This window comes from Brassica oleracea, chromosome C6, assembly GCF_000695525.1.
Source record: "Brassica oleracea var. oleracea cultivar TO1000 chromosome C6, BOL, whole genome shotgun sequence".
NCBI classification, from domain to species: Eukaryota; Viridiplantae; Streptophyta; class Magnoliopsida; order Brassicales; family Brassicaceae; genus Brassica; species Brassica oleracea.
In genome coordinates, this window is record NC_027753.1 from 6,311,232 (window position 1) to 6,323,065 (window position 11,834).

At 37.9% G+C, this 11,834-nt stretch overlaps 1 protein-coding gene and 1 pseudogene across 1 annotated transcript; both read left to right on the forward strand.

The window, feature by feature from the left end:
• The window catches only part of LOC106297319, a 5,626-nt pseudogene extending 2,362 nt beyond the window's left edge, over positions 1-3,264 (forward strand).
• A 691-nt stretch (positions 3,265-3,955) lies between these two features.
• Positions 3,956-7,412, forward strand: LOC106299258. Its single transcript, XM_013735375.1, has 6 exons — positions 3,956-4,176; positions 4,252-4,384; positions 4,481-4,584; positions 4,661-4,805; positions 4,887-5,030; positions 6,724-7,412. The coding sequence occupies exons 1-6, from the start codon at positions 4,130-4,132 to the stop codon at positions 7,177-7,179; spliced, it is 1,029 nt and encodes a 342-aa protein (XP_013590829.1). The 5' UTR covers positions 3,956-4,129; the 3' UTR covers positions 7,180-7,412.
• Positions 7,413-11,834: the final 4,422 nt, after the last annotated feature.

The following is an 11,834-nucleotide window of genomic DNA, read 5'->3' on the forward strand; positions in this document are numbered from 1 at the left end:
AATGTACGACCTCTTTACGTGGAAACCTTACGAGGAAATGACGAGAAACATTTAACGAGTATTTTACGAGGAACCATTTACGAGGAATTAACGAGGAAAAGTTTACGACCATTTTACGAGGAAATCATTTCGTGGTTGTTACGTGTATTTTGCGAGGAAACTCTTTCAAGGTATTTACATGTAGATTACGAGGAACTATTTTCGAGGTATTTACGAGGAATTATAGCGACGTCCTTACGTGGAATATTGACGTGGTCTTTACGACGAATCGCTCTACTTCGTCTTTACGACGAAATATATTCCTCGCTAAGTTACGACAAATTAGCGAGGAAATATGTGTTACGACAGACGTGTAACGAGCAAACGCGTTTCCTCGCTAATTCGTCGTAAAGCCAACACCGCCCTCGTTAAGATTATGTTTTCTTGTAGTGACTCCACGTTTTTCTTAAAAAACGGTCACCAACATCGCCAATTACGGATCACTCTTGGCCAGTTTCTCACACTATTTTGCAGGCCCCACGACACGTTGCGACCCGCGATTGGTTCCGTTTTATTTTTTTTTTGTTTTTAAATGTTAAAAAAAAAAAATTTAGAAACCTAAAATGGGTTTTACCCGATAATCATGCTCTTAGGTCTGCGCATCGAGGTGTCTCAAGCCTCATTGTTGACTTAAAGCTCCTCACATGTCTTGTCTTTGCTCCTGAATCTCTTGCTCTCTCATCTCTCTCTTGCCATAGACTATTCCCACCGTCACCGATACGCCAATCCAAATTGGAGTAATTGGATGCGCAGAAATCGCTAGAACAGTCTCCCGTGCCATCGACCTTGCTCCAAACGCTACTATCGCAGCCGTTGCAAGCCGCTCTTTAGAGAAAGCCAAAACGTTTGCTACCGTCAATGGCTACAAACAATCTGTGAAGATCCACGGTTCCTACGAATCGATTCTAGAAGATCCAGAGGTTGATGCTCTTTACATTCCTCTCCCAACTAGCCTCCATGTCGAGTGGGCTGTACGTGCTGCCGAGAGTGGAAAGCACATCCTTCTGAAGAAGCCCGTGGCTATGAACGTAACTGAGTTCGATAAGATTGTCGCGGCTTGCGAAAAGAATGGTGTTCAGATTATGGATGGTACCATGTGGGCTCATCATCCTAGAACGGCTAAGCTTAAGGAGTTCCTCTTCGATTCAGACCGTTTTGGTCAGCTCAAAAACGTAAGTACTCCACCAAGATACTATTTCGCTAAACGTTTGATTGTCAGATTCAATAGGTCTTGTTCTCAGAGTAGTGGTATAGAGTTTGGAATCATGATATATATACTAGATGTTTTAATTTGGGTTTTTCCTTTTTTTTCTATGAAAAAACCTCACTAATCATCAAATCAAGATTTTAGGAATTTGATTTTCCTTTTAAAAACTAGAATTATCTGTGTTTCCTATTTTATTTCAAAACATATAATCTACTTTTTATATTTCAAAACCAATCACATAAAATGATCTTAAACGCAATAGACACTTGGTATATATATAGCGTATGCCTAGGACAGATCGGGTATTCGGGCAATTTTAAGGTATCCGGATCCAGATCCTCGGATCCATAATTTTACTATCCTTATCCGGATCCGGGGTTCTCGGATATCCGGGCGTCGGATATCCTTCTAAAAATTGTAATATCCAGCGGATATCCGGATTCAGATTTGGATCCTTTAAATAAATAAAAATAATAATATTAATATATAAAAAATATTAACAATAATTAAAAAATAAAAATATATATAATATTTTTAATTATTTCTATGTATAATATTACAAAATTTACATAAAATTTATATATACTATTATAAAAATGAAAATATATTAAATAAAATTAGTTTTTATATATAGATATTACTATTTTTGAAATAGTTATTAATAAAACTTACGGATCCGGATATCCGGACTAAAAAATCAAGATATTCGGATCCGGCTTTGACGGATCCAACATTTTACTATCCGAATCCGTATTCGGCCCCTCCGGATATCCGGATTTTCGGATCGGATCCGGAACGGATCTCGGATCGAATCCGGATCTCGGATAAAAGTCTCATGCCTAAATTATAGCGGACGAATATTTCTTAATTTATATAGTGTAACATTTATATATTTAAATTTTAAGAGAAGAAGTACTATATAAGAAGAAAACGTTCTTTTTAAGAATCTAAAAATATTTTTAAATGATTTAATAAAACTATAAAAAGACTTTTAAAAATGTACAAAATGGAGATACATATATATAAGTTTTTTTCAATATGGAGATATATATATATATATATATATATATATTATAAGTATAAGTTTTAAACTTATTTGCAAATGAATGTAATTTGATAGTTTAAAATCTAAGAAAAATAATTTAAGAAAATCAGGTTAAACAACATAACTTATTTGGTTGCTTCTCTTGAAGTCTTCGTCACTGGACATGCACCGCAGGTACATAGTTCCTTCTCGTTAGCTGGTGATGAAGATTTCCTTAAAAACGACATCCGTGTGAAACCGAATCTTGATGGTCTCGGCGCGCTCGTAGACCTTGGATGGTATGCAATCCGAGCAGCGCTTTTCGCCAACAACTTCGAGCTTCCCAAAATCGTGGCGGCCTCTCCAGGCACTGTCCTAAACGAGTCAGGAGTGATTCTCTCATGTGGTGCATCTCTGAGCTGGGAAGACGGACGAACTGCAACCATATACTTTTTTGGCAAATGTAGCGATGGAGATAGCTGCCGTGGGAACAAAAGGCACACTTTGTGTTCAAGACTTTGTTATCCCCTTTGAGGAAACCCAAGCATCGATCGTTCACCACTTGCACGAAAGCTCCGTTCATGAATCCCTGGTTAATCGCCCTAGCGAACACACGGTTAAGACAGAGATCCCGCAAGAGGCGTGCATGGTGAGAGAATTTGCCAGGTTGGTTGGAGAGATCAAGAACAAAGGTGCGGAGCCTGACGGGTTTTGGCCAAACATTAGCCGCAAGACACAGCTGGTGGTTGATGCTATCAAAGAGTCTGTTGATAAAAACTGTGAACAGATTAGTCTCTCTGGTCGTTGAAGAAAAAAAGGCTCAAATTAATTAGCGGTTCTATTTTCTTGTTTCCAAAATTTTTGTTTATTCCATGGTGGCTTTTCAGGTTTCTTCAAACTTCTTTGTTTGTTATTGTTTCGTTTCTTTCTTCGTTGATTTGATAATAATAAACCACTGGAGGAAAAAAAAACTAAATCATCAAAATTACAAGCAAGAGAAAATGGCCAAAGAAAAGTTGTTCGAGAATTAGACGCAACTGCGAGAAGAGAAATAATGTTTGTTTTTGTGGTTTGGTCCTTCGTGTATGGTTTTTGCATAGTATCCTATTTTCTATTATCTTTCAAATAAAATACCATCCTGTATATATTAGCTTTGACCCAAGTTAAAAATAAAACTATTAACATGTGAATCGAGTCACTATGCATAACGTATCGAACTTGATCCAAAAAAAAAATCTATAAAGAGCTAGAACACACAGAAGTCCTTAGCATTTCCCTCTTCTTCTTAAGTTGGTTTACTTTGCTTCCCATGAAGTAATGGACTTGGTTTAATATTCTTGTACTTAGTATGTGCCATGATGCTTACTATGATGTCTCATGTGGTCCAACCATTACATGTGGGGTACTTATTTAACATAAGTCCCAATAAAACACTTTTAGTCTGACTACAGAACTGAATCTTAGGACATTTCTTTGTTTAACTACTTTTTAATGCAAAAAGAAAGATAAGATAAGAGCCAACAACGATGTTTCTTGGAAGTTTACAGCTATAGTGCTTGTAAACCAAGTAGCTCTGGATAATTAATTGAACTTGCTCACTAAGCTACATAGAATAAATAAAAGACCAAAAAGAAAGGGATTTCAAGAAAAGTCATTCTTCTTTTGGATAATAGATAATCTTTTCTCTTTAGTCTCTTCAGAAGAAACTTTTTGGTTCGTTTCTTTGCTTCATAGCTTTTGCTATATTCTGATTCTGAGAATTACTTCTACTCTAGTCACTAATCCACCGGTTGATTCTTTCGGATTTGCATATAAAGCATTGGATTTTTACCATTTTTTCTGCCTCAAGAATCGAAAAAATGAAAATCTTTCTTAGGTGTTTCAAACCCAAATTCTACAAGAAATGGTTAGCTTTCTTTGTTCTTTGCCGAATGAGTGTTGAGGTATTTTCATTAACTATTGTTGTTGAAATGAAATACAGTAAATCTGCAACAAGTTACATGAAGATTCGGCTAGAAATAGTAAGGAAAAGAAGGATTGCAATGATTAAGTTTTTGAAAATGGACATTGTGGAATTTCTCAAGAATGGCCTTGATTATGATGCTTATAGAAGAGTAAGAACTCACTTACCCTTCTTTCTATAATCATGACCCTAATAAGCTTCCTCTGTTATTGAGGGGTTTTAATCTGTTAATTACTTGTTATCCAAGGCAGAAGTATTACTTGAAGAGCTTAGAATTATATCGTGTTATGACATCCTTGAGCAATTCTGCGATTGTATCTCAGAAAATCTCTCTCTTATGCTGAAGAAAAGGTTCTTAACTTTTTTCCCTTCTAATCTATTTTTTCACTACAAAAGCTCTCAATGTTATTTTTTGGTTTCCTTTTAGGGAATGTCCTGAAGAATGCAGAGAAGCAGTTTCCTCTTTGATATATGCAGCTGCATGGGTTCCTGATGTTCCTGAACTTAAGGATCTCAGGGCCGTGTTTACGCGTAGATTTGGGAGTTTCATTGCTTCTTCTGTCAATTATGAAGTTGGTTTATTATACTTAATAATCTAGGGGGTTTCTTCTTGCACGTATTGACATTATATTATGTTTCTTGAAACCTTGCAGCTCGTTGAGAAAACTGAACTGAGAAGAAGACCATCACGTGAGCTCAAGATTCAGACAGTGAAAGACATTGCAAAAGAGTTTTCTATTGATTGGGATCCTACAGCCTTGAACCTGTTGCTGCTTAGACAGACTTCAGCTTTGCAAGTAAGTTTGGTGCTGTTCGTTTGCTCACCCAGGTGATCCATCTGGGTGAAGATGTAAATCGATGTTCGTTTTGTGCATTATAATGCTACATCCAGATGGACCACCCAACTGAATTTTTAAAAACTTATCTCAAATTCTCATCTAAATGAATGTGAGTCTTAATGGTGCATCTGTATGCAGATGCATCTAGTTCAGTCCTAAATGATAAATGACAAAATGACCTTTTAAAATCAAAATATTATTTTCCAACCGTAAATTCCGTTTTTCTACATATACATTTTTCTGCCAGAACCAAAAAATACATTTTCTCGCAAAAACTGAAAAACACTTTCTCGCCAAAACCGCAAAATGCGTTTTTCTGCAAAAAACGTAAAATGCACATTTCCATAAAAATACACTTTTCGGCCAAACCAGTAAAACTGCACTTTTCGGCCAAACCCGAAAAACTGCATTTTCCCGCCAAAACCGAAAAACGCATTTTCCCGCCAAAACCCCAAAAAAGCATTTTTCGCCAAAATCAAAAAAACACAATTTTCCCGTCAAAACCGGAAAATGCATTTTCTCACCAAAACCGGAAAAACACAATTTTCCCGCCAAAACTGGAAAAAATCATTTTCCCGCCAAAAACCAAAAATTGCATGTTCCCGACAAAACCCCAAAAAAGCATTTTCCCGCCAAAACCGCAAAAAACATTTTCTCGCCAAAACCGGAAAATGCAATTTTCCCGCCAAAACCAAAAAACGCATTTTCCCGCCAAAAACCCAAAATTGCATGTTTCCAACAAAACCCAAAAAAAAAAAACATTTTCCCGCCAAAACCGCAAAATGCATTTTCTCGCCAAAACCGAAAAAACGCAATTTTCCTGGCAAAACCGGAAAAACGCATTTTCCCGCCAAAACTGAAAAATACATTTTCCCGTCAAAACTGGAAAATGCATTTTCCCGCCAAAACCGGAAAAACATAGTTTCCCGCCAAAACTGGAAAACGTATTTTCCCGCCAAAACAGGAAAACGTATTTCCCCTCCGAAACCGCAAAAAATATTTTCCGCCAAAAACGCAAAAATCCACTTTTGTCGTCAAAAACGCAAAAATACATATTTCCCGCCAAAGCCGCAAAAATGCATTTTCCCGTCAAAATCGCGAAAAAAACTTTTCTTGTCAAACCCGCAAAAACACACTTTTTCGTCAAAAACACATTTTCGGCCAAAACCGCAAAACACACTTTTCCCGCCAAAACCGCATAAACGTATTTTCCGCCAAACCCATAAAAACGTATTTTCCGCCAAAACAAAAAAAAAATGGACTTTTTCGTCAAAAACACATTTTTCCTCAAAAACCGCAAAAATATTTTCCGCCAAAATCGTAAAAATGCTATTTTCCGCCGAAACGTAAACAAATATATTTTATTCATTTTATTAATAAGTCCATATGGATGTAGATGCAAGTTAATAAATGAAAAGCAAACGAACATAGTTGCAATCAAATGATTTATTTGGATGCATGAACGAAATGAAGAAATGAACAATACTCATATGGAACATCTGGATAAGACATCTAGATGGACCATCTGAATGGATAAGACATCTAGATGGACCATCTGAATGCATCTTCCAGATGTACAAACGAACATGGCCTTTGTATACTTACCAAACTCTCAGCCTTTGTTGTTCTTTTGTCTGGAAAATATGTGTAGATTGAGGATAAGGTCGAGTCAGGAGCTGATGATCCGAGGATTGAGAGAAAGAAAAGTATTGTCAATGATCAAAGTGAGGATGAGTCTGTTCTTTCACAGGCTTGGACAAGAGATTCATTGTCACACCGTAGTTTAAGTTCGAGTTCAAGGTCGAGCTTTGGTTCTCCAAGAAGAGACTCTGGAATGGAAAAGAAGAAGAAGAAGATTTTGCCTTACGGAATAATCTCTCCTTCAGACACGAAACCAGGAGCTGGAAACGATGAGAAAGCACAAGAGGAGAAGTTAGAGAAGAAGAAGAGTAATGATCAAGAAAACTCTAAGTTACTTAAGCCACAAGGCAATGATAAAGAAACTTCATCAACAAGAGAGAAGGAGAGAATGTCGTCCTTTCAAAGACCTAAGCTCTTGGATTATGATGAAGCAATGGCTAGGCTTGCAGCTCTTCGCAGGAGATAAGGGTTTCTAAGTGTGATTATTAGCTAATTAGATTTCAATAACTTGTAAGTATGTATCCTTGTTAGCTTGAAGTAGTATACTAGTTGTCTCTTTTCATAACAACAAAGAAGAAAAGAAAAGTGGAGACTAATAGAAAATACTGAGAAAGATAGCGATAATGCTCTCTTTGTTATAACAAAATCAATATCATAATGTAAGATATCGTGCGTTATGCCTCTGAGTTGAATATTGTCAAGAGAAAAAGATTTACGGTTCCAGTGATTGATACTGCATGTATGTTGAATTATTATATTTCCTGAAGCAATGAAACAAGTAAAAAGGGAAAATGAAAAGATTCCCCTATACTAATGAAACTTCAAAAGTGGGTTGGTCCCTCCAATAAATGAAGTGAATTATTGCAAATGACTTCCCACTAGTTCTCTTCTTCAATATATTGAGACTCTCTCGTCTCTCAAATGTCATCCCACCAGTTCTCTTCTTCTATATATTGAGACTCTCTCTTCTTCTCTCACACAAACAAACAAAAACAATGTCGGGACGATATATATAGGACGCAGAAGAGTTCAACCATAGGAGTACCCATCACCCCGGGTGCGGTTCCAAAAAAACACAGTGAGTGACGGATGCGGATGCGACGAGGAGTGGCAGCTGAACCAAGTCACTACACGTTGTGCAAGGTTTGTATGGGCGGGAGCTACAGCCCGTCGGGATTTTATAATCCCAGGTTCAAGTGTGACATTTGCAAGGAGCAAAAGAAAGAGAGGAAGGCTGCTAGAAAAGAGGCTTCGGGAGAGGCAGCAGCGGAATGACAAGCTCAAGCTTGTTCCTTTCTCATTTCTCATTTCTCTGCACAATAAAGCTCTTTGAGCTATTTCATCTTGTTTTGATAAGCTCTATGAGCATCAGTTTGTCTCTGTTTTAACGTTTTATCAAACTTATTCAAGTTTGTGTCTCTATCCTTGTATTCCCTTGAACTTTATGTGGGGGCTTTAGTTTGGTTCGCACATGGTGGTTTGTACGATGCTGTTTCTTGCTTTGTAACCGCTTAGATTTATTAATGAAAACATTTGTACGAAAAGCTTCTTGCTTCAGTTCTAAAGTTTGAGGTGTTTCTGCTTTATCCTTTGGTTGTGTTCTTAAACAATGCGCTCTATCCTTTGGTTGTGTTCTTGAGCAACGGTGGTTTTGTTGAAAAGTAGCTGAGAGAATAACATGTAACGTCGGGCTCATCGCTATGTACTTAACTACTTGCTGATGGGGATATAAGATACTGAATGTATAGAGTATGCTTAGACCGGATAGAATTGTGATTTACCGTCCTATGTATGTTCGTTTTCCCTCTCCTGAAATAGTTTCATAGAGTAACATGTTTTAGTTACACTATTTCTGATTTTAAAATGTTTTAGTTACACTATTAGCTCTTTTGATCGAGTTTGATTGCGAGAAAGGGGGTTTTACCATCTCTGGCTTCTTGATCAGACTGTTAACGTGGAGACTCCTCTTCTCACTTCCTCATGGCCTTCACATATCAATCTATCTGGTGTTGGGTGCTTGAATGACTCTTCTTCTAAGCTCACCGGATTCTTTACTTTGACCAAGCTGTTGGTGGAGTAAGCTCGTCCGATTGATTCTGAGCTGAAAGGCAACGAGGAGCTTGTTTGGGAACCAGTTTCGAATAAAAACTCTCAGGTGTCTCGTGTGTGGGTTGTCTCGTGTGTACCCTTTGTTCTTCACCGCTCTCTAATTCGGAGTGGACTCAGGATGAAGGTCACCAAATAGTGGGATGCGTATTTTGTGTTGAGAGATATGAATCTGAAACAGTTAGATATAGCAGGGACAGGGGACGAGTTCTGCTCTTTTTTCCGGCAGGTTTTGCCAAAGCTTGTATGGCTCAATGGCCAGAAACTTAGGAGTTAGATCATAGGCCAAGATTTTTTACTTAGTTTATAGATCATCAACTCCCCAAAGCTATTGGGATTCTCTTGGTGGTGGTTTTTTTTTTTTTTTTGGTTTGTTTCTCAGCAATCTTGTTATATAACCTTGTATAATGGATTCTGCACTCTTTATTTACCACATTTTGATAGCATACAACTTGCAAAGATTGCAAATTACAGCAGATGCAAGTATCATGCAACCATCTTCAGCCGCGAGAAACCAAATCTCACAATCTTAATTCATTGTCTCGCAAGTTATCAAAGTCAGATCACTGGAATACAAGCCGAAAAAAAGAGAGCCTTCCATTCTTCCAGGCAAGGCCTTGAAAATGATGAACTCAAACCCACTAAGGAAAAGGCCCATGACAACCATAAACCATAAATCATAATCGCTGTGGGGAGGGGGGTTTCTGTTGTGTGGATAGTAAAATTGCCAACTTCTTGGAGGATGAGGATTTTGTTTCCCATGTCGAAAGAGTTGCCGTGCTTCACTTCATCTGCTTCTCTCCAGCTCAAGCCATTCTCTGACACAGGTAAGAATCCAATCCAACACAAAGTATTTCAATCTTTTCTACCATGAAGATGTCAACAATTCAGATATCTTAAGCTTATGTGGTTTTGTTTTGGGTTGCATATGTTCATCTCTCTGGGACGCGCAGTAAAATCTCTATGTTTATCAAAAATCAGTTTGGATTCGCTACTGGTTATAGTTCTGTTCAATCATCAATGTATGTACTTGTGCATTTCTGATAAGTCTTTGTTTTAGTGAGTTTGCATGTACGTGTTCTTTTGCAACAAACGCTTACATATTTTCTCTAATATGGTTATTCTTTCAATGTTTCCAGATTGTGGCTAGGAGCGTCACTGGAATAATTTGATCAAATCATACAATTGCTCTGCTGTTGACACTCATTCTCAATGCAGAAGCAGAACATTCTTCAGTCCGAGTACCTAAGATTTGGCAACGGATTGGTTAAACCGATAAAAACTAGTGCATTTACTAGATGGATCGGTCGCAACACTGAAGCCAGATTGTCGTTTATAAGAGCTGAAGCTTCTCATCCATGAGTGTAATAAACAAAAGTTGCACATGGAGAGCTAACAACTTAGGACAGGAGATCCAAGCGGAATTGAGTGATGAAAGCGAAGAAGAGAGTTTTGATTTACTATAGTCTATATCTGCAGTCGGTTCCTCTCTTCCACTTCTACAAAAAATGGAGTTCTGTTAGAAGCATTTGCAACTAGAGACAAGGAGAGGATTGGCGCTTCTATAGCCAAATATACTTCCTCTGAATCTTCAACCACATCGGATTAAACCGCACTTTTGGTTTCGAATCATAGATAATGATGTAAACTATATTGAACAGCAGCAACATCTCCCAAACTTGTTGTAAAGATGCCTGAACAGCCCTTATTTTGTATCATACTGGAATAAGACAGATGCAACATTTTTTTCCTAATATTGTAAATTTGATTTGAGGTTCGGTTAAGGTCTCTATAATACAATACATTCATAGAGAAGAGCAACTTGATACTATCGTACTACAAGGGTTTCTTCTATCTTCTGATTCTTATCACAGTGTATCTAGTGATTACCTAACATATTAGAGTTATCCCCATTAGCAAGAGAAACCAAGGCAGAGTGTTCTTCGACAGTTGCAGGTTCATAGTTCGAGTTGTTAGCATCGGCATCACTCCCAAGCTCTCCCTACAGAGTATCAAACAATGAATGAAGCTTTTCCCTTTTATGCGTAAACAAACCAGAGACACACATATGGACAAAATGCTTACAGGTTTTATTATTGCCATCTGATTCTCTTATGTTTTCTTAGAGAGATCCCTCAATGTACCCCATGAAAATTGAACAATTTTAAGAATGTTAAAAAGCACATGGTATATGTGAAAACAGAATGAGTAGGTGATGCATTTATATCGTTTTGAGGAGACTGATACGCACCCTGGCAGCCCAAAAGAGTCCACATGCATAGCAGAGAGTTCTGGGTCCTGAAGGGCCACGTCTCATCATTGGTGTACATGTGTGATATCTTGTGAATTTACATGTTTTTAACTTCTTATTCTTGCATGGTTTGGTCATCTAGAGTATCATTTAGGCACATTTAGGTTGCATATCATTGCATTTGTACATATCAGGTGTTGGAGAGCACCATGGATGAGTTAGAAGACCATTGGAGGGATTTTGAGTCCAAAGAGTGAAAGATGAACACGGATGAAGGCCTTAAAGATCTCTTCTGAAGCTCAAAATTTGTGGAGACACTGGAAATTGAGTTAGCTTTACAATGGAGGTGGTTTCAAGTCGTTTGGAGCTGTATTGAGGGATTTATGATCAAAATACTACACACATATCAATTTGACATTCCTAGCGGCCAGGCGTAGCGGCAAAAGATGGTCGCTACAGAAGATAGAGCTGAGGCGCCTAAGTACCGTAGCGGGAGTGTGTAGCGGGTTAGAGAGACCGCTATAGTCGAAGCGCTTTCTGTAGCGGTCTTCCGTAGCGGCATAATGAGGACGCTATGAGTTCAAGAATGCGAAAAAATCGTCTAAGTGTCCTAGCGGCCACCCGTAGCGGGCATTTCAGGTCGCTACAGGCGTAGTGACCTCTTGTAGCGACCTTTTATGGTCACTACGGAGAAAAATATCTGTTTTTATGGGTCAACTCCAGCTCGAATTTTAGTAATATATAACTACTTTTCAGACAATAAT